This window comes from Cheilinus undulatus, linkage group 13, assembly GCF_018320785.1.
Source record: "Cheilinus undulatus linkage group 13, ASM1832078v1, whole genome shotgun sequence".
Taxonomy (NCBI): domain Eukaryota; kingdom Metazoa; phylum Chordata; class Actinopteri; order Labriformes; family Labridae; genus Cheilinus; species Cheilinus undulatus.
Genome location: NC_054877.1, coordinates 10,651,451 through 10,672,203, shown reverse-complemented (window position 1 = coordinate 10,672,203; position 20,753 = coordinate 10,651,451). Strand labels below are relative to the sequence as shown.

General features: G+C 40.8%; 1 protein-coding gene across 1 annotated transcript in view; it reads left to right on the top strand.

Moving 5' to 3' along the window:
• The first annotated feature begins 2,600 nt into the window (after positions 1 to 2,600).
• The window catches only part of nfatc4 (nuclear factor of activated T cells 4), a 30,239-nt gene continuing 12,086 nt past the window's right edge, over positions 2,601 to 20,753 (top strand). Inside the window, exons 1-7 of the mRNA XM_041802309.1 lie at positions 2,601 to 2,798; positions 2,906 to 3,195; positions 13,866 to 14,032; positions 16,675 to 17,193; positions 17,271 to 17,446; positions 19,478 to 19,640; positions 19,889 to 19,989. Coding sequence (XP_041658243.1) covers positions 2,988 to 3,195; positions 13,866 to 14,032; positions 16,675 to 17,193; positions 17,271 to 17,446; positions 19,478 to 19,640; positions 19,889 to 19,989 — 1,334 coding nt within the window. The 5' untranslated portion in view covers positions 2,601 to 2,798; positions 2,906 to 2,987. The remainder of the gene's footprint in view (positions 2,799 to 2,905; positions 3,196 to 13,865; positions 14,033 to 16,674; positions 17,194 to 17,270; positions 17,447 to 19,477; positions 19,641 to 19,888; positions 19,990 to 20,753) is intronic.

Sequence of the window (20,753 nt, the reverse complement as noted above, 5' to 3'; positions counted from 1 at the left end):
ATAACTCAAAAAGTCATGAACGGATTTTGATGAAATTTTCAGGAAATGTCAAAAATGGCATAAGGAAGAACTGACTAGATTTTGGGACTGATCCGGATCACCATCTGGATCCAGGAATTTTTGAAAGGATTCTGTACTATTGGGAGACAGGGCTAATGGCGGAGGTCTGTGCTGTTACCACTTTACACCAGGAGGTGGCGGACATGAGTAACTTCAATCCCAGCAGCACTTTTTGGGTGTGTTTCTATTCGAAGTTTTGGAGTTTATAGAGTTTGAAAGACGCACGCCTGGTCAAGGAAACGAGTCGGAGCATAACAGAGAGAAAGACAGCGAATTGTAATGAGAATACTCACAATGCTGAGAGGAACAGAGGAATATTCACCCTCTGCCATGACTTCCAGTCATCCAGTGGGACCATGGGTGTATCTGTTGGCACCTGTAGTGAAGCCATTGCTTTGCCTCACCATGTTTCCACCCCACCGGGGAGGTAGTAATCGGTGAATGCCATGGTGGGGGGCACATGGAAACGGATCCACAAATTTTTAGAGGATTCTTCACTATTGGGACATAGGGCTAATGGTTGAGATCTGCTTTTCTAGTTCTCCATTCTTCTTTACAAAACTGCTCTACCAGGTCACACAGGAATCGGGCACTAACAGCCCTTTTCAAGTTCAGCCACAATTCTCCATTGGATTGAGGTCTGGGTTTTCACTGTACCACTCCAGAACGTTCACCTTGTTGTATTTAAACCATTTCTGTGAAGCTTTCGTTGTATGTTTTGGGTCATTGCCTTTCTGGAAAATAAATCTTTTCCTGAGCTGTAGTTCTCATGCAGACTGGATAAGATTGTTCTCCGGGATTTTTCCTAAATTTTGGTCACATTCATTTTACCCCTCTACCTGTACAAACCTTTCAGGGCAGACTGTGAGAAGCATCCCCACAGCATGATGCTGCCACCACTGTGCTTCACAGTGAGAATGGTGTTTGTGTTGATGTGCAGTGTTTGGTGTCCTTCTTTGATGGCTGAAAAGCACTATTTTGCTCCCATCAGACCAAAGAACTTTATTCCACATGACCATGGAGTCTCCCTCATGCCTATTGGTGGACTCTATTTGAGATTTAATCTTCCCTCCATTTCTTAATGATGGATTTAATTGAACTCTGGGTGATGTTCAGTGCCTTGGAATTTTTTTGTACCCATCCCCTGAGTTATACTGAGTTATAGTGTTCTTTTGTCTTCATGGTGTAATGGTAGCCAGGAATACTGATTAACCAGTGACTGGACCTTCCTGACACAGGTGTCTTTATACTACAGTCACTTAAGACACATTCACTGCACTCAGATGATCCTGATTTCACTAATTGTGAGACTACTAGCACCAGTTCACTGGACCTCTGTTGAATTAGGTCAGTCTCTTTAAAGGAGGTAAATAATTATGCAGGCACTTATTTTACACTACATATTTGTATTTAACTGACATTACTAATCTGTTTTCACTTTGACATTTGAGAGGCTTTTATGTAATTTCTTTAAAATTATTCAAGGGTAAAACATCCAAGGGGGTGACTACTTATTCTAGCTACTGTATGTTATCAGGTTCTGATAACATACGGTCCCATTGGCCCCTAAATTTCTTGCTGCGGCCCTGCTGGTAGCACATTTTCCCTGCTGGAGCGGACTGCAACATCTTGAGCTCAGTCCAGGATCGGAGGCCTGCCCACAGAACCCCGAGAGGATGACAGGGAGAGTGAAACAAGCTCTCCGTAACACGCCAGTACATCGGCCTAATGATTGTGAGAATCAGAGGACAGTGGGGAGAGACAGAGATGGGGGAGGAGAGGGGGTAAGGACGGAGAGGGGGGAGAAAGAGCCAGAGAGAGAGTGTTTATTTAAGTTTTTCGTCTCCTGACTCAGACAGAGAGCAGACGGCAGAGGATAATGAGAAACAGATCTTTGGTGGAGAGGAAGGGGAGGGAGAGAAGGAGGGACGAGGAGGGAGGAGTGGGGTTAAAGAGAAAAAAGCAGGAGAAAAGGGGAGGAGAGGGACGAGTGACAGCCAAAAAAGGGGGGCAGTGGTGGTTGTCGCCACAGGAAATAGGCCTTCTTATGTTCACTAGCTGACAGTTAACATCACAGCCCTGGTGGCCATGCAGACCCCCTTTAATGGCAGGTTTGAGGACAGTACGCTGCTTGCCATGAGTCCTGGTCCTGATTGGAATAATAATCATGTTGTTTTGGGTTTGAGTGTGCAAAAATGTTCCTGATGCAAAGCATGATATGGGGATAAACTTCCTGTGAAATGACGTGTGGATGATGCGAAATAAGATGTAAAGAAAAGCTATATGTGCAAGGTTTAAGTGCATGTTAGTAAACGTGAAGTGACTTAAAGAGAAACCTCCAGAGTGAGTGAGGAGGAGGGGGAGAGGAGGGAGGCTGGAGGCTGGGCAGAGGGGTTTCATGACTGACAGGAAGGAGGTCCTATGGGGAAAGAGTAACGGACCAACTGGAGCTGGGAAACCCACCCAAAGGCAATTAAGGGTAAAGGACGACAAAAATATTTGATAAACTTTTTTCTCCTCCTTTCTCTGGGTCCTGAACGGGGAGGAAGAAGACGAAGAAGTGGAGGAAGAAACTTCAGGGATGGCGATAGAGTTAGAATGAAAAACTGGACTAAATCTGGAGGAAATGTTTCGGCAAAGTCTTTCGGATGTCTTAGGCGAAGATTTGATTTGAACCGCAAGGCATGAAGGCTGAAAAAGTTGCAAACATCCGAGAAAGAAGCGGTCTTCATCGTTTGGTAAAGTTACTGAAGTTGCATCAAAAACTTCCAAAAGGAGGATTTGCGCAATGACGCGCGTGTAGAGAGAGACAGGAGTTTTGAGAACATCTCCGTCCTTTTTCCAGGCGTTATCAAGGACGTTGAAGCCGCTTGTTGGGATACGATCGTATCACTCCGTCCGTATCCTGTCCTCGTTGCCGGGGGGCGATGGGGGCCGCGCCGGGCTCGGGCTGGGAGGAGGGCGAGTTTGAGTTCAAGTTGGTGTTTGAGGAGGACCCGCCGCTCCGGCAGAGCCAGGGGCCATCCCCGGCGTGCGCAGCCCAGCCGGAGAGCTCCGTTCCCGGGGAGGAGAGTGAGGGAACCCTGCTGCACCTGGAGCCTTCCAACGGCATCAACAGCAGCAGCAGCAGCCTGGGTTAGACTCGTTTATTGGATGGTTTGATGTAGGGCTGGGAAATATGGACCAAAAATAACATCTCTATACTTTATAGTCTACTTAGGATGAATAAGATATTTAAATCAGTATTTTTTCTGTGAAGAAATTAGAAATAGTTGTCCCATTACCAGAATTATGATCTTAGATACGATTAAAGTAAAAACCAAACAATACTGAAACCTATTTAACACCAATTCAATAATCATGGAGTGGCTAGACAGCTAGAATTGTGCTATTTTGTTTGCCTGGCTGTTTTAAGTTATCAAAAGCTGCAAACAAACTCCTGTACACTGTAAAAACTGCACAAAAACACTAGCAATGGTTTTGTATAGAGAGGTCTCCAGCATTCTCCATTCTCATTTCATGTGTTTCAGAGTGATAAAACTGACATTATTTTAGTGGTCAGTGGTATCAAAAACGGTAGAAACTTAATTATGTTTAATCATTATTTATTCATCAAATAAGGAAGAGATTGCTGTCTTAATTGCACAAATATGTTGCCAACATTAGGAAAAGTTGGTGGAACCAGTGAGGAGCCTCACTCCTATCATGTTCCATTCACTTTATCAAACGTTGCGTACATAATTTTGCAACTAAGACAGTTTTTTTATATTTAAACATTACTGTATTAACCACAGGAGGGACGGAAAACTGTCTACATTGCACAAATATGTTGGCGACATTTGGAAAAGTTGGTTAAACCAGTGAGGAGCCTCGCTCTTTGCTAGTTACATCCACATTTTCCATATGTTTTCCAAACATATTTTTCCAATCGACACCATTTATTTCATTAATTTATCACAGTACATTCATAAATTAGCCACAGGAGAAACAGAAACAGTCTAAATTGCACAAATATATTGGCAATGTTTGGTAAATTTGGTGGAACCACTAAGGAGCCAATAATCCAAATGTTGCCAACATATTTTTGCAGTCTTTTATTTGCAATATATCAACTATAAGAGGAAGAGAAAAAGAGAGGACTGTCTAAATTTCAATTTCTAAACCTAGCCTTTTGATTTTCAATTTTGACTGTTTATGGTATCTTTACTATTTAGATTCATTTGTAACTGTAGGCAAGGAAGAGCACTGTCTAAATCAAGAGATCTGTTGGTTATATTTGGAGAAGTTGGTTGAACTGGAGTCAGGAGCCTGTCTCCACCAACTTTTCACAATGTTCCCAACATATTTGTGCAATTTAGACAGCAAACCATTAGTGTATTTATTATCGTCTTTGTTCATCATAGAGAGTGAGAGCGAAAGCACCATCTAAATTTTTCAATCTACTGACAACATTTGGAAAGAGTGCAGAACCAGTGAGGAGACTCACTCATCACTAGACATTATGTTGTACTACTATTTTGCAGTATCCCTATTTTTTATTAAAGGAGAGAGAGAGAGAGAGCATTGTCAAATATGTTGTAAACATTCAGGAAAGTTGTTGTAACTAGAGAGAAGACTCACTCCTTGTTGCTCCACCCACTTTTTTGTTTTTTGCCAACATATTTGTGCAATGTAAACAGCTAATTATATTATTTTACAATCTAGTTAATCATATGAGAGACAGAAAGAGACAGCACTGTTTAAATTGCTCAGATATGTTGGCAACATTTGGAAAGAGTACAGGACTAGAGAGAAAGCTTAATCATCACTAGTTCCACCCACTTTTTTGTGTGTATTATTGCAACTTAGACGACATATTATACTTTGTTTTACAGTATCTCTGCACCACCAAGGGAGAAAGTACTGTCTAAATCGCTCAAATATGTTGGCAACATTTGGAAACATTGGTGGAACAAGTAGAACTCCTTGCTTGTTCCATCCTCTTTCCCAAATTTTGCAAATATGTTTTGCAGTTATATATTTTATAACCGTGTTTTCTTACATTAACCATAAAAGAGAAAGAGAGCACTGTCTGAATTATGCAAAATTTGTTGGCAACATTTGGAAAAGTGGGTGGAACTTGTGAGGAGCCTCAGTCTTTCTGCTCTTTTTTCCAAATGTTGCCAACATATCCTTGCAATTTAGACAGTAAACTATTACAATATATTACAGTATATTAACCATAAATTACACATATACATTGTCAGCTTTTGGAAAACTAAAGTCAGGAGCCTCAGTCTTTGCTTGCTTCACCAACTTTTCCAAATGTTGCCAATGTTTTTGTGCAATTTTCGAGTCTGTGCAAGAGTTTTACTGCAGTTTCTGATCATTGAACTCATTAGATTCCCTGATATTAAGTGTTGGGCGCTTCTATATGGCACTGGTACCTGACACTGATATTGATCACCTCTATAATTTAAAGATATATCATAAAACTCAATATATTGCCCAGCCCTGTTTAATGTGTAATTTCAGGAGTACAGGGTCAAAGAGTTGGTGGCTTCCATGCATGTGAACTTGTTTGTGTGTAGCTGAGTTTGCATTTCTTTGCTCATACTCTAATGAGAGCCTTCATCTGCATGCCTGTGCTCATGTGAAGTGTGTAACTTGCATGTAATGTGCGTGCGTGCCTCCATCTGTAAGCATGTGAGCACATTGTTATTGTGTGTTTGTCTTGTGTACTGATCTGAGCGGAGCCCTGATTGCGTGAGTGCATTTGTGTGTTTGTGCATGTGTGCGTGCAGCCCTCAGACTCAATGTGTTTCTAATCAGCTGTGCGTGTGAGCAGAGTTAACAGCTGCCATCTGGGAAGGAACCTCAACCTCTGTGTAGTGAACACACACCTCCCTCCTCCTTCTCTCAGCCTCCATCTCCCTCTTTTTCACTGCACACACACCTCATATCCTCACATCCACTTCTTCATTTGTTTCCCGCCCACACTGGCATACGGTTGTGTTACCACACCCAGACATGAGGGTAAGCTGCAGAACAGTTCTTCACTTGATGTGAGGCGTTGTCAGAGTGTGTAGGCTGGCCTTTAGAGGAGCATGCAGTTGGCTCTTCTGACAGTCTTGTGTCACTCCTCTTGTTCATATTTGAGCCCTCTGTTCTTCATGCTTATTGATAAAGCATGCAAACCAGCAGGGTCAACACATTGTCTTGCCACCCTCTGATATTAATCAGTATAATCTGAGTTTTGACCATGAATCATGTGAGAGAGATAGATGTAGCTGCCAAGACCTGTTAGTTTCAGCCTTTAGTTGTCGTCATCTTGGTTTTATGTCCACTCAGTTGGATTTCTGAAGCCGTCTTTAGAAGCTTATCCGTTGCCATATTGAAAACTCTGTCTCAAACTGTAGGTCACCCTAGAAAACAACAAAGAGCTGGAGTCAAGGTTGATCTTAAGCCTCCTGACAAACAGCTATAACATGCTGGCCTGCAAATCAGGTAGTGTTTCACAACTAATCACGATTACAATGTTAGGCAATGCCATTGTAAGACTGCAACTAGGTGGACTGATTATCAGCCTGGCTGGTTGTTGAGGTCAGTATTTGGCATTTGCCCAATTATCTGTAGTGGCACTTTTTATTTTATTGATAATTGATAAAATTGATCAATCAAAAAGTTCTACTTTGTTACGCCGATAAAGATACCCCAGCTGTCGTTGGGTGAGAGGCTGAGAACACCCTGGACTGGTCGCCAGTCAATCACAGGGCTGACATATAGAGACAGACAACCAAGCACGCTCACATTCACACCTATGGCTGATTTAGAGTGATCTATAAACCTAATGAGCATGTTTTTGGAGGTGGGAGGAAGCCGGAGTACCTGGAGAGAACCCATGCATGCACGGAGAGAACATGCAAACTCCACACAGCCCCGACTAATGATGCCATTTATTATATCATCATCGCTATTGCAATTTGCTTTATTGTGCAGTATTACTGATGTTCATATGCGTCTTTTCTGAATTTTCCTCCTTAACTGGTCGCTTTTGATTGGACAGTGCTATAAATCTCTCTTAGCTACCCATTATAACATCTCCTAGCTTTATTTCTGCAACCCTTTTTTGTAAATAAGTACTTGCAAATTAGCGTGTAGCTTAAGAAATTGTGGTTGAATTTTCACATACACCTTTCAAAAAGTCTCTAATTGCAGCCTTATATAATTCACCTCTGAAAAAGTGAAGGTGCTCTGGATCCAGACAGTTTAATGACTGAGTAAAAGGCCAAGTGGATAAAAGACGGTTACTTTAAGAGTTTTGAATAACCATAATAGAATAAAAAAGAAAATCTCAGTAATGATTCAAAGGCAGACATAGGTTCTGTTTGCATTTCGCAATAACGATGTGTTCCAGGGATTCAGAAACCAAATGACCGCATTGTAGTCCGTCATACCGTGTATTAACTATATGTCTTCAGTGACGGCCTGATATCAGGACTCACCTTCTTGCCTCTTGCGCAAACAACTGCTGAAACGTAATTACAGTGGCTCTCATCATTGTGTGGTATCCCTCCACGCTCTATGCAGTTAAGCCATTGGCAATAAGAATGAATGATTGCAAATAAGCAACAAGCTAAGAGCCTATTGGTGCCTCTTGGACAGCTTGTTCCCCTTATTTTGACATAAACATTCTTCTACAGGACACTTCTACAAATATATCCAGCGGGGTGCTAGTTTGACTGAAATTAAACCTCAGATTGAGACAAGTTATGAAGGAGTTGTGATGTGTCATTTACAGGTGAACTGGCTCAGAGAGCTGGCTCTTATTGTGAGTGTTGGGTACCAGCTCCCATTTGAGAGATGGTTTCCTTTCTACCCATGTTGCGGTTGTTTTAAAGATATTTAAAAAAAAAACAAAGGTACCAAATCAAGAAACGTTTTGGTGCCAAAAGACTTGCTCAAATTATGGTATTTTCTCTTTTAAGTGACGAATCTCTGAAAAGAGCCATAATTTGCACCACTCTGAGCCAGGCTGGTTAGACTGAAAAACAAGGCAATGTTTTTTGTTTAATATTGGAATACAGCAGATCACATCAGTCGAACTTGACAGGGTATCGGTCTAATTCAGGTTATGTCACTACTTGGTATCCAAATGCCCAAATTGTATATAATTCCTGCTCATACATAGTATAAATGAAGTAACAGACTGTGTTATACTGAGGTCCTACCCAAAGTGTGTCTCTACTGTGCAGCATTGGCTCAATCTGTCTCTACTCTTCAGGTGCATTTCAAAATATATCATGAAAAGGTCATGTTTTTCCTGTGATTTAATTTATGGGGTTCAGGTCAGACCAGTTGACTGACCAGTCAAACACAGTAACACCATGGTCAGCAAACCAATTTTTTGGTGGTTTTGGCTTTACTTTGGGCAGGTGCCAAGTCCTAACCTTGCCAAGCAGATGGATACACCCGTTTATGTGTTTCTCACTGGCGAATCCATCTTGCAAAGCTCTCATCTGAACCGTTTGGGCCCAGTTAGAAAGTGACTGGACCAATCAGTGACGAGGGGCAGTACTTTTGGGCGTGGCAGAGTTGTGACGTAAACAAGCAGCAACAAGAGGCCTGCACAATTATGGCGGAAGACATTATCGTGGATGCTGCTAAAGCGCCAGTTTTATCGGAACTTCACGACATTTCTTCGTTAAAGAAGAACAAAGAACAGCAGTGAGTTTTTTTCTTTTCAAAAACGACAAAAGTCATGTACTGACGTGTCTACAGCCGCCATGGTTCATGTTATTCCTTGGTAGCTTCGCATGCGCACCTCGGTCTCAGTTACGTCACGTGTTTTGTTCCTCTGATTGGCCCGTAAAGATGTGACAGACAGAACATTCATCCAATCCTCTGCCCTTTCCAAATGCTTCGTATTGAAACAAATCCATGGCGTGTCAGGTTAGCAAGTCTTGCTGGAAAAGGAAATCAGAGTCTCCATAAAGCTTCTCAGCAGATGGAAGCCTGTAATGATCTAAAATCTCCTGGTAGATGGCTGACAGCGTTGACTCTGGACTTGATTAAGACCAGTGGACCAACAGCAGCAGCTGACATGGCACCTGAAACCAACACTGACTGTAGAAACTGGAAACACTGGACTTCAAGCACCTTGGATTCTGGGCCTTTCTGATCTTCCTCCATGATCTAGGACCTTGATTTCCAAATGAAATTCAAATTTAGTTTCATCTGAAAACAAGAAGTTAGACCACTGAGCAACGATCCAGTTCTTTTTCTCCTGAGCCCAGGGGACACGCTGATAACGCCTGTATCTTGGCTTGACACTAAGAACACACCCATCTGTGTGTGGTGGCTCCTGATCCACTGACTCCAGCCTCAGTCCGCTCCTTGTGAAGCTCCCCTAAGTTCTTGAATCTGCCTTGTTTGTCAGTCCTCTGAAGGCTGAGCTCATCTCGATTATTTGTGCTAATTTTCATACCAAACTTTACTCTTTTCCTAGTCCATGAGTATGCTTTGATACAGCGCTCTGAGAACATCCTGCTTTTTTAGCAGTGACCTTCTGTGGCTTATCCTGGGTGTCAGTGATTGGCCTCTGGACAGTAGTCCAGTCAGCAGTCTTCCCCATGATTTTGGTTGTGTACTGAACCAAAGTGAGAGAATGAAGGCAAAGGAAACGTTCACAGATTTATCTTTTCTACAATATTCTAATATTTTCAGATTGTGGATTTTTTTTTTATCTTTGAGAGATGTAAGCCATAATCATCAAGATTAAAACAAAAAAACCTTTTTGAAATGTTTCACTTTGCTTGAGATTAATCTAGAATATGGAAATTTAACTCTATGAAGTAAATCTTGGGGAAAAAAGAATGTCACAAGTGGGTTGTTCACGATGGGAATTAGCCTCTCATATTGCTGTTTGACCTCCCCAACTTTCCTGTAGTTTCTAATATTGTGGATCGCTGTTTTTAAAGGGGACGTATTATGCAAAAATCACTTTTTCAGGCTTTTTTTAAACAAAAATATGTGCCCCTGGCCTGTCCACAATCCCCTCAAGTATCAGGAAAATCCATTCCCTCCTCCCTTCTCTTTCTCAGCCTTTCAGAAAATGTGTGCTGAAACATGCAGTGCTCAGATTTTCCCCTCATGATGTCATGTGGGGAGTTAGTCCCACCCCCAGGTTTGATTAGAAGAAACCCACATCCATTTCCTGAGAGGGGCAGAGTCCGACAGCTCAGTAAGATTTAAAGCCACAGGCACAGAAACAGCTTGTTCTGAGCAGGGTTGAAACAGAGGGAGTTTAGACATGCAAAAATCCAACACTGGAGTGTTTTTCAACGACAAGATTCACAGGCATGTTTTAGGAACCTCTAAGACCAATATTAACTTGGCTTTAAAGGGTCAAATATGCCCCCTTTAATTCAGATCATTGTCTCTTTGCTGTGGAAGAAAGCCACAGAGAACCAGGGACACTGTATCCTCCATTGTTGTGTGTGCTGGGTATCACTGTAGTTTTGTACTGCATGATGACCCCAACCTAGGGCTGGAAGGTGGCATCAAAATATCTTCAATAATGGAAAATAAAGTGCATGATACCAAAATTGAGTAGATGAAAGTGCACCATAAGAATGGGTGCAACTTTGATATCATTTGCACAAAATTATCCATTATTTTTGGAATAATGCTGTTCAGTGCAGCAGAATTGTGTTCTTTCCATTTGGGCACCTTGTAAACCATAAGGTGACCCTGTGTGGGTTCCAGAACCACAGGTTGAGCACCTCATCACTTTTAAGCATTAGTTTTTTTGTGAGAGGTTCAGCTCAGGACACAGAACCAAATAATACAGTATATTACATCTTGCTCTCTTGAAATCCCTTTTATAGTGTTCAATAAGTGTTAGGTACGTTATGTGGCTCATAAACTTCTCTGCCGGTCCGCTCACAAACATCTAAATCATTGTTTCATGTGAAAAATCCTCCCGTAGAAGAGTTGCCTCAGCGTTGTAGCTTTAATCACTTGGAAATATTTTTTGTTGCCAGGAAACATTTGAAGAGGTTTTTCACCCCGAGTCTTAATTTGCTGGCAGTTGCTGCTGTGTGTCCGTGTTGCCCAAAAATTGCCTGTATGGCCCGCCGCCATTCAGTGTAACAATGATGAGACGGAGCCTCAGTCATTACAGAGTAACTACTGTTTGGCTCTGTGTGCAGGCAGACCGCTCTGCGTTTGGGAAATGCTGCGGTGACGACTGTGGCGTCGACTGTGGTATCATCGGGATGATTGGTGGGTGATGTCAGAAAAGTTTAGTGGAGAGTATTTCCTAAGATTGAGAATCAAGACCATGTAGAAAAGGACATAAAGAATATTCTTTCTTACAGCAGCAGTAGGGTTAGTTTGGTGATTCTTAGCTTCCTATGATTAAGGTCAGCAGAGATTAAACTTTATGATTGAAACACAACTAGTTATAACTGTGACAAAGGAATCACGTATTTTCATTTGAATAGTGTCTCTAAATTATTGTCTAATGATGGTCAGATTATGTTAAGTTTAGACCCAATCTATGGAAGCTCTAAGGAAAAATAAAGCGCTGATGATCAATAATTTTGAGATTTAAAAAATCAAAATGCTGAGTTTATAAGGCAAAAAAATCTGAGATGAAAAGTCAAACCTGTACTTCAACAGGTCAGAAGACAAAAATAAGAGTCAAAATAATAAATTGAAAAGGTCGAAATGAGATGAAAAAGGAAATCATGAGTAAAGAGGTCAAAACATGTTTAAATTTTGAAATGTGAGTCTAAGAAGTCAAGTTAGGATTTGAAAAGGTCAAAACTTAAGATAAAATTCAAGTTTGAAAGGTAAAAATATACTTCAAATTTAAAATTTAAATACAAAAGGTCAAAATATTAGATAAAAAGTCAAACACATGAATTGAAAACATCAGAATTAAAAAAAAAAATCAAAATCATAAGTTAAATTGTCGTGGTGAGATGCAAAATTGAAAACACATATTTTTGACTTTTTATCTAATTATTTTTACTTTTTCAGATTTTAACGACTTCACAAGGATATTTGAAATCATCAATATGAAGTTTATATTTTTATTTTGGAGGAAATCTTAAGACCTCACACTGGTGGGCCAGTTAGAAATGATCTGGTGGGCTGGCTATAACTGTACCACGGGCCAGCTTAGGCCCCCAAGCCTTGAGTTTGATACCATGGACATGCATTCACACATTTTATTTTACCCTGATTTCCTGTGATAACTGGTAAATTTGGATTGTTTTCTTGAAGTCTAAACCCATTTATCTTGCTATCTTGGGATACAAACCCTGATTTTATTGCTATAATCGATTAATTTTACCAATTAACACACATTTACCACCGTTTTAACCCGGTTTATTATTCTGGATCGAATCAACACCATAGCCATGTCATCATGAGCACATGAGCGCATTGGTATGCCCATGTTGCTCCACAATATCTGCCCAAAAGCTACTCTGCAGTGAGATTTTTATACCAGTTCCTGGTCCTGTTGCCAAATTTCCTGCGTAGAAAATCATGACGAATGAAACTAAGCGAACTATAATGGAGCTGAAGCAGCTAAATATGAAGTAGTAGTTGATTATGCTCAGTTATAGCAAAGAATTAAAATGGGGAGACAATGGAGGAGCTGGAAAGTATGGCTGCTTAATTAGCCCAATAAAAGTATCAAAGTATGGGGGATTTTTTTTGTATTCGTTCAGCCACTGAGAGAGAAATGGGTGAGGGACTGCATGTTTGATATTTTCCAATGCTGGGAAGTGGACTAGTCGTGCCTTTATTGTCATCTGTAGCTGTTTATCTTACTCTGTTGCATCCTTTCTCAGCTGGGATGTCTTCCAGCATTGCCTTCAATCCAACAAAGATTTACCATAAATATTCAGAGCATAGCTGTCCTGGCATTAACTAACTAAATTGTCATTAGTCCTTTTCCAGGAATCAGATCACTTAACTGTACAAAACAGTATCTAACATACTCATATCTGATATCTAGAGACAGACAACCAACCTCCAGCTAGCCTAAAGAGCATGGTTTTGGCCTGTGAGTGGAAACCAGAGAGAATCCCTGCATGCACATGCAAACTCCACACAAGAAGGCCCTTTGTATGACTGGGATTCGAACCAGGAAGCTTTTTACTTTGAGGCAACGGTGCTAACCACTGTCTGCAAAATTATCTAACAAATCACCACAATAACAATCGCTCTAACACATCCTTTAACCACATCTACTCTACAATGTGGGCAAAAAAATCATATGAAACTCTGCAATAGCGTTAATAGCATGAATTTATGTTCTTAGATGACAAAAAAGTCTTTATTTAAAGGGACAAAAACCTTGTGTGAGCTTCAAAGACTTCCTGAGGAAACATTACAGCCGTTTGTATTTCCATATGGTGTCAATTACAGATTAAACTGTTGTGTAGCAGATGATTTATGTGTGTTGATAATGAAAAATGAATCACTTCTAACCACAAACAGTATTTATAGTAAATTGATTGACATCTAATGAGTGTTTGTCATGCCACATGTGAGAGAACAAAGTTTTGAGAGCTCGCAGCCTTCATGCAGTTAAAATAAATCAGTGCCTGTGTGTTGCATGACCCAGAAGAAGCACAGCATGTGATTTCACAGAAAATCTTGTTTGAAAATAGAAAAAAGAGCTTTTTATAGCAGAAAGCAGCCAGAAACAAATAGTTTAAATATTGAAGTTCGTATTAGGAAGATGAACAAACTGTTGATCCTCTTGCCTGCTTTGAATCAAACATAAAACTTCATGTTTTTAGTTACAGATAATCACCTGGCCACCAATCATGCAGGACATTCAATCAGCATCCCCAGCTCGCCTCCACCAGCCAATCAGAGAGCTGGGATGCATTCTCCACCACCACGGAGAGCCCCTGTTAGAGAGTTCAGCGGGACCTATGAGAGCCTGCCGGCACGCTCTGTACAGGTAAGACAACCTGCTTTCAGACAAAATGTCCAGGACATAATCCTTTAAAGATATAATTTTAGCATTTTTTTCATATTTGACTCAAAATTAAGATAAGGCTGTAAATGTTAATAGTCTACATACATCAGCCTTATCATTGTCTCTGATGTTAAATGTCTGTTTTTCTGAGGATTAACAACAGCTTTTGAGAAAGTCACTTCTTCCACAGAATAAACTGTAAACACAGTTTTACTCTATAAACAACGATGCCTTAAACAGTTAAAGCTCTGGTACAAATTAGTACAAAGGCAGGCCTTTGTAAGCCATATCAAAGGGCTTCTGATGAATAATCTCTGAAAAAAAGCCAAACATAGTCTTATTTTAGCTTCTAAAGTCTTGAAACAAGTTACAAGTGTTTCTATTTTAGTCTCGGATTTTCCTTTTAGAACTGTTTTGCATTGTCATTTTGCTCTTTAGATACAAATCCACTGCCCAGTATTCAATAGTGAGGATTTAAAAATGGATAACACTTCATAATAGCTACTCACTTTGACTAGAAAATACTTTCATCTTTTTATAAAACATTATAAATTGATCTATATCCCATTTATAACCTGAGCTATACATGCTTTAGTAGTGCATTAGTTAAGCATTACTAACTCTAACACCAACCCCTATCTGAACTCAAAAGGTCTTTTCACGCTGGATTTGTTTTTTTTAGATTCATTATCCTAAAAACATCACACACTCAAACCTTGCACACTGAGTCTGATGCAGGGTTTTTTTTTTTTGTTTGTTTGTTTGTTTGTTTTTCTTTGCCTTCACTGCAAAAATTTGTAGAATGTAGAAAATTGTTTTGTACTGTGAGCCTGTGGCTCTGTCTTTAATATCCCGCTGGATCCATCCATCCTGCGCCCACTCATGCGTCATAGCGCTGGGCCAAGCTGGAGAGATGGAGAGCGGCTTTTTTATCCAGAATCAGTGATGACCTGTGAGTACAAATGTATGCCCTTATCTGTTATATCCATGGTAGATATCCACATAATACACCGGCAAACAAGGGTGCTGAAAGTGACGTTTCGGTTTGAGAGAGAAAGAGAGGGAAGGGGTCAGGCGGGTGTGAGTGAGAAAGAGATAATGAAGCAGGCGCTGATCTGAATCATCAATTGTCCATTTAAATGACTTTGACTGATGCGAAAAGTCGCATAAAATCAAACCTGAAAATTTTTGCGTCAGTGTGTAAACATGATTAGAACAATATGAGATCAATTTCCTTTTTTAAAGTGCAAAAAATTCTGATGAAAAAACCAGACTCAGTTGCAGAGGTCTTAACTGTACCTCGTTAGTTAAAGCCCTAAGCATAAACTCCTTAGTTTATGCTTAGGAATGGGAATAGAGAACCAGTTCTAGTTGAGAACTGGAGAACAAAATCCAGCGACGTCTTTTACGTTTAATCTTAACAATTCCCTTATCAATGCCGTACTTCCACATGCCCTAAAAAACAAGGTCTCATAAGAGGAAATCAGCATGAACAAGAACAGAGAAGTCAAGGAAATAAAGACAGTGGGAAGTACCAAAAACAGGCTAAAATGCTTGAAAGTTTGGTTTCATTTCTCAAAATATGACGCAAACAGTGCAACGTGCAGTATCTGTTAGTGATGCTATACCAGGCATGCATCTTTTTGCACGAGAATTGTTGATTTAATGCAGGATTTCAATTTATTTTACGCGTCCAGAGATCCAGGATCCAGAGACTATATTCTAATTCAAGTTCAGATATTGAAGATCCAGAGGCATTTTGTTTTATCTGAGACATTCCCAACAAAAAAGATATGTTTTTGTGTATGTTCTCCTCTTAAACTCTTGATGTCTAAAAATTTTTTGTTGTCAGAACTGTTTAATTGAAGTGCGCTTGTCATTGCCTCTCACCGAAGGTGACATTTGTCTTGTTCAGTGTTCAGAGGGAAAGAGACACAATCAAATTTAAGTTAACAGCGAAAACTGATATAGTCTACTTTTTCCAAAAATAGAATTCACAGGAAAGAATTGAGAAAGAATTGATTCAATAATCAGAATCAGTAATGACACTCATATTAATAAAATCTTATCAATTCCCATCCCTACTTATCTTATGTACCAAAAAAGTTGCGCTATACTAAAGCTACATCTGAGCTAAACACGACCCTGGAGGCAGCCATGACAGCGATCAGCACAACTAAACCCCGCCTGTAGCTACAGCCTCTTTCTCCTCAAATGACTCTGATTGGTCAGAATGGAAAACTCATTCAGTGCTGTACTTTCTGCAGAAACAGGATCTTCAGAAAACATGGAGTTGACATTTTGGGGCAAAACTCGTTCCTCTTCAAAGACAAGGCTGGTCTTTTAAACTTACCAGGTCCTACTAATCCCAAATAAGTGGGAGAAACTAAAAATTACATCTACGCAAAATCTCCATTCTCAGGAGGTTATGGTAGAAAGGCAGTACATAGAAGCTGGCCTTTTATCCAGGAAAAGTTTTGAAGTTCAACAACAAAGGGTTAATCAGAGAAAAGTGGAATATTCATCATCTTAGAGGCTGGACAGAGAAGATATTTTTATTTCTGCTTGATGAAAAACAATTGAATGTATTTCTTTAAAGTATTACTGTTTATGTCCTTCCTTAGGTTTCAGAGTCTCGAGTGGTTGAGTGTCCCAGCATCCAGATCACAACTATTTCCCCTGAAGACGACCCACCGCCCTCTATTTCCAGCTATTGGGACATGGGCAGTGGAGGAGGTGGTGGCTGGGACCGCGATCGCCTCTACCTGCCCTTGCTGGACCCCTTCAGTTACCGTGACAGATGTCCCGGCTCCCTCAGCCCCAGTCCCGCCTCCAGTCCCTCATCCCGTGGCTGGCTCAGCCCCGCCTCCAGCTGTGACTCCCTACTGGTGGAGGAGGAGGAGCTGAGCGAGGCCACCGTCAGCTTTGGGCTCTCACCGTCCTCGAGGCCGACTTCTCCTGGAGGTAAAAAGCGTAGGAACTCTCCTCTAGCGTCCCCCTGTACGTCACGGAGGGGGAGTTACTCAGAGGACCTGCCGGGATGCAACCTGGAGGGCGGAGACTCTGTCAATCCGTCACAAGCTCCGCCCAGCAGCTGTGAGCTAAGCATCCCTCAAAAAACCAGGAAGACATCGCTGGAACAGGTAGAGATGCCAGCTGTGGATGAAAGATGATTCAAATGTTAAGAAATCTGAGATGTTGAATCATATTTTTGTTTCAGTTATCTCCCAGGGAGGTGGATCAGGAGCAGGCTCCAGGACACAGCTCCCCCTGCCTGCTGCCAGAGACACAGCAGACCAGGAGAGACCCCCCTTCAGTGGGCATGGACTACCTCTCTGTGCCCCCTGCTTTAGCCTGGGGCAGGAACCGAGCCAGCGCCCACAGCCCTCTGTTCAGGCAAGGATGCACTACAGGAAGAAGAAGACGATTTATTATTCCCAAAGGGGAAATTCAGTTTCTCTCCAAACATGTTACATGAACACAGGCCAGAAATACTCATACATGCACAAACAAGATCCTGTAGACATGCTCTAATGGAGGGATGCTGAGTGAGGGAATGCACACTGAAGAGCAATGAAGCAGCTGGATGTTTGGTGGACGTTTTTAGTTACAGTCGATGAAACTCAATAACATTTATTTCCAAATTCAGCCAATTAAAGTCATAATATTTTAGTTTTACTACCAAATTCCAAAAAAGTTGGGGCACTGTAAAATGTAAACTACTGAAAAATGCAATGGTTTTTAAATCTTATAAACCCATATTTTTTCACAATAGAACATAAACAACATATCAGATGTTGAAACTAAGACATTTTACCATTTCATTAAAAATATTAGCTAATTTTGAATATGATGGCAGCGAGATATCTCAAAAAAGTAAGGACAGGACCATGTTTACCACTGTGTGGCATCCCCTCTTCTTTTAACATCAGCCTTTAAACGCCTGGAAAGTGAGGAGACAGTTGATGAAGTTTTGGGAGAGGAATGTTGTCCCACTCTTGTCTATTGTAGGATTCTAGCTGCTCAACAGTCGTGGGTCTTTCATTGTATGAAATGCAAAGGTCTGGAGTACAAGCAGGCCAGTTCAGCACCTGTACTCTTCCATGTTGTTGTATTGGATGCGGTTTATGGTTTAGCTTTATTGTGCTAAAATATGCAAGGCCTTTCTTGGAAAAGATGTTGTATGTCTTATGTGTTGCTCTAAAACCTCTTTTCATAATTGATGGTGCCTTTCCAGATGTGTAAGCTGCCCACGCCATGGGCACTAATGTTACCCCATACCATCAGAGATGCAGGCTTTTGAACTGTGCGCCAATAACAAGCTGGATGGTCCCGTTCCTCTTTGGTCAGGACATGGCACCTGATTTTGATTCATCTGACCACAGAACAGTTTTCCATTTTACCTCAGTCCATTTAGTCCAGTGAAGATGGAGGTGTCCCTGGATCATGTTTATGTATGGCTTCTTCTTTGCGTGATACAGCTCTAACTGCATTTTTGAATGACAAGGCAAACTGTACTGACTGACAGTGATTTCTGGAAGTGTTCCTGAGCCCATGCAGTAATTTTTAAAGCGCCCAAAGATCATAAGCATCCAATATTGACCTTTGGCCTTGTCCCTTGTACACAGAAAATTTCTCCTGAATCTTTGAATCTCTGGATGATATTTTGATGATAGTGTTGTAGATGGTGGGATATAAAAGTCTTTGCAATGGAACATATTTCTGAAATATGTTCCATTGCAAAGATATTTTTGGGCTTTTCGTGCCTTTATTCGATAGGAGGACATGCTAGTAAAGGGCCAAAGGCTGGATTCGGCCCACTACATGGGTAGCGCTATTGGCCATCTGCGCACCCCCCGTCTTTACTTCTGAGAGACTCTGCATGTCTAAATTGCTCCTTTTATACCCATCCATTTTACTGACCTGTTGCCAATTAACCTAAATACTTGCAAAATGCCCCTCCACTTGTTTGTCATTAGTATCACATACTTTTCCAGCCTTTTGTTGCCCTGTCCCTACTTTCTTGAGATGTGTTGCTGCCATCAAATTTAAAAGAGGGTAATATTTTTCATAAAATGGTAAAATACCTCAGTTTTAACTTCGGATATGTTGTCTATTTAAATAAATGAAATATAGGTTTATGAGATTTGAAATCACTGCATGGGGTTGTCACAATGTAATTTTAAACCAAAGTAACTGCTTTTACTTGAGTATGATAGTTTAGTACTTCTTCCACCTCTGATTTTTAGTCATGCTTTTACAGTAGCTGATGAAATAAACACTGCTTTGGTGCCTTGCTCAAGTTAGCCCTATTGTGGGATGTCATGGCAGCAACTTTTATTTCCTATAAACAGTCTATGATTTAAATGTTGAAGTCTAATGTGTCTAAATGTGAAACTAAAAATGAATCTTTTGCTGATCTTATAGGTCTAGTGCTCTGCCGCCTCTCGACTGGCCGCTGCCGTCCCAGTTTGACCAGTACGAGCTGCGTATCGAGGTGCAGCCCCGTCCACACCACAGAGCTCACTATGAGACGGAGGGGAGCAGAGGAGCCGTCAAGGCTGCACCAACGGGACATCCTATCGTCAAGGTGAAGCACTATCTCTGAATGTCACAGAGACTGTTACTGACCTGATGCTCGAACCTGTGTGTTCGTTATCATTGTACTTTGGTAATGAAATTATCTTACCTATTCTTATATGTTAAATGATTTCCAACAAAGCTGAAGTAGAGCTGTAGTTTGAATGTTGTGTTTTCATGATGCTGGGACAAAGTCTTGGGCTCGTGTTGTGGCCTCATCACAGTTTGATTCCTCCCTCTCACTGTTTGTGTCTGCAGCTGTGTGGATACTCAGAGAGGAAGCCGCTCTCCCTCCAGGTTTTCGTTGGAACAGCTGACGACCGATCGATCAGGCCTCATCCCTTCTATCAGATACACAGGTACTGAACTTTATTTCCATTTTAAAGCTTAGCCCCAATTATCCTTTTTATTTTCATTATGATCAGGGGAACAAAAAACCTCACCACTGAGGCTTTAACTGTTGCGTAACCCACCACCAACTGATTTGAGGGTCGGTCCAGGAAATTTCTTGCACCAGTTATTATCAATGCAGCTTTTTCTGGATGACAACAACTGCTCAGTGTGGGAAATGTAAAATGTTGTGTATTTGTTGTTTAAAGCATGAAAGTTTGTGAAATAAATGCATGAATCTTAAACTAACTAACTAACTAACTAACTTGAATCTTAAACCCTCGTTAAAGAAGATGCACAAAAAGAAGTCACTTTGTACCGCCTTTTTTATTTTGACCTCTTATATATGAAGCAGGTAAGAAAATGACTATTTACAAACCCCAACGCCAAAGAAATTTTTCAACCTATATTTAGTTGAATACAGTCCAATGACAACTTATTTGATGTTCAAACTAATTAACTTCATTTGTTTTTTTAATTGTGGTTTCAATGTTGGCAACATGTTCCAGAAAAATTGGGACAGGAGCATATTTATCACTGTGTTTTATCACTTTTTCTTCTAACACTGTAAGTGTCTGGGGACTGAAGATACCGTTTGCTGAAGAGGAATCATTTTCCACTTTTGCTTCATGTACATCTTAAGTTGCTCACAGTGTGAGGTAATCCAGTTCCTCTCAGTAGTAGCAGCAGACTTCAGCAGACGTGTGCAAGTAACCAATGCCATGGCACTAAT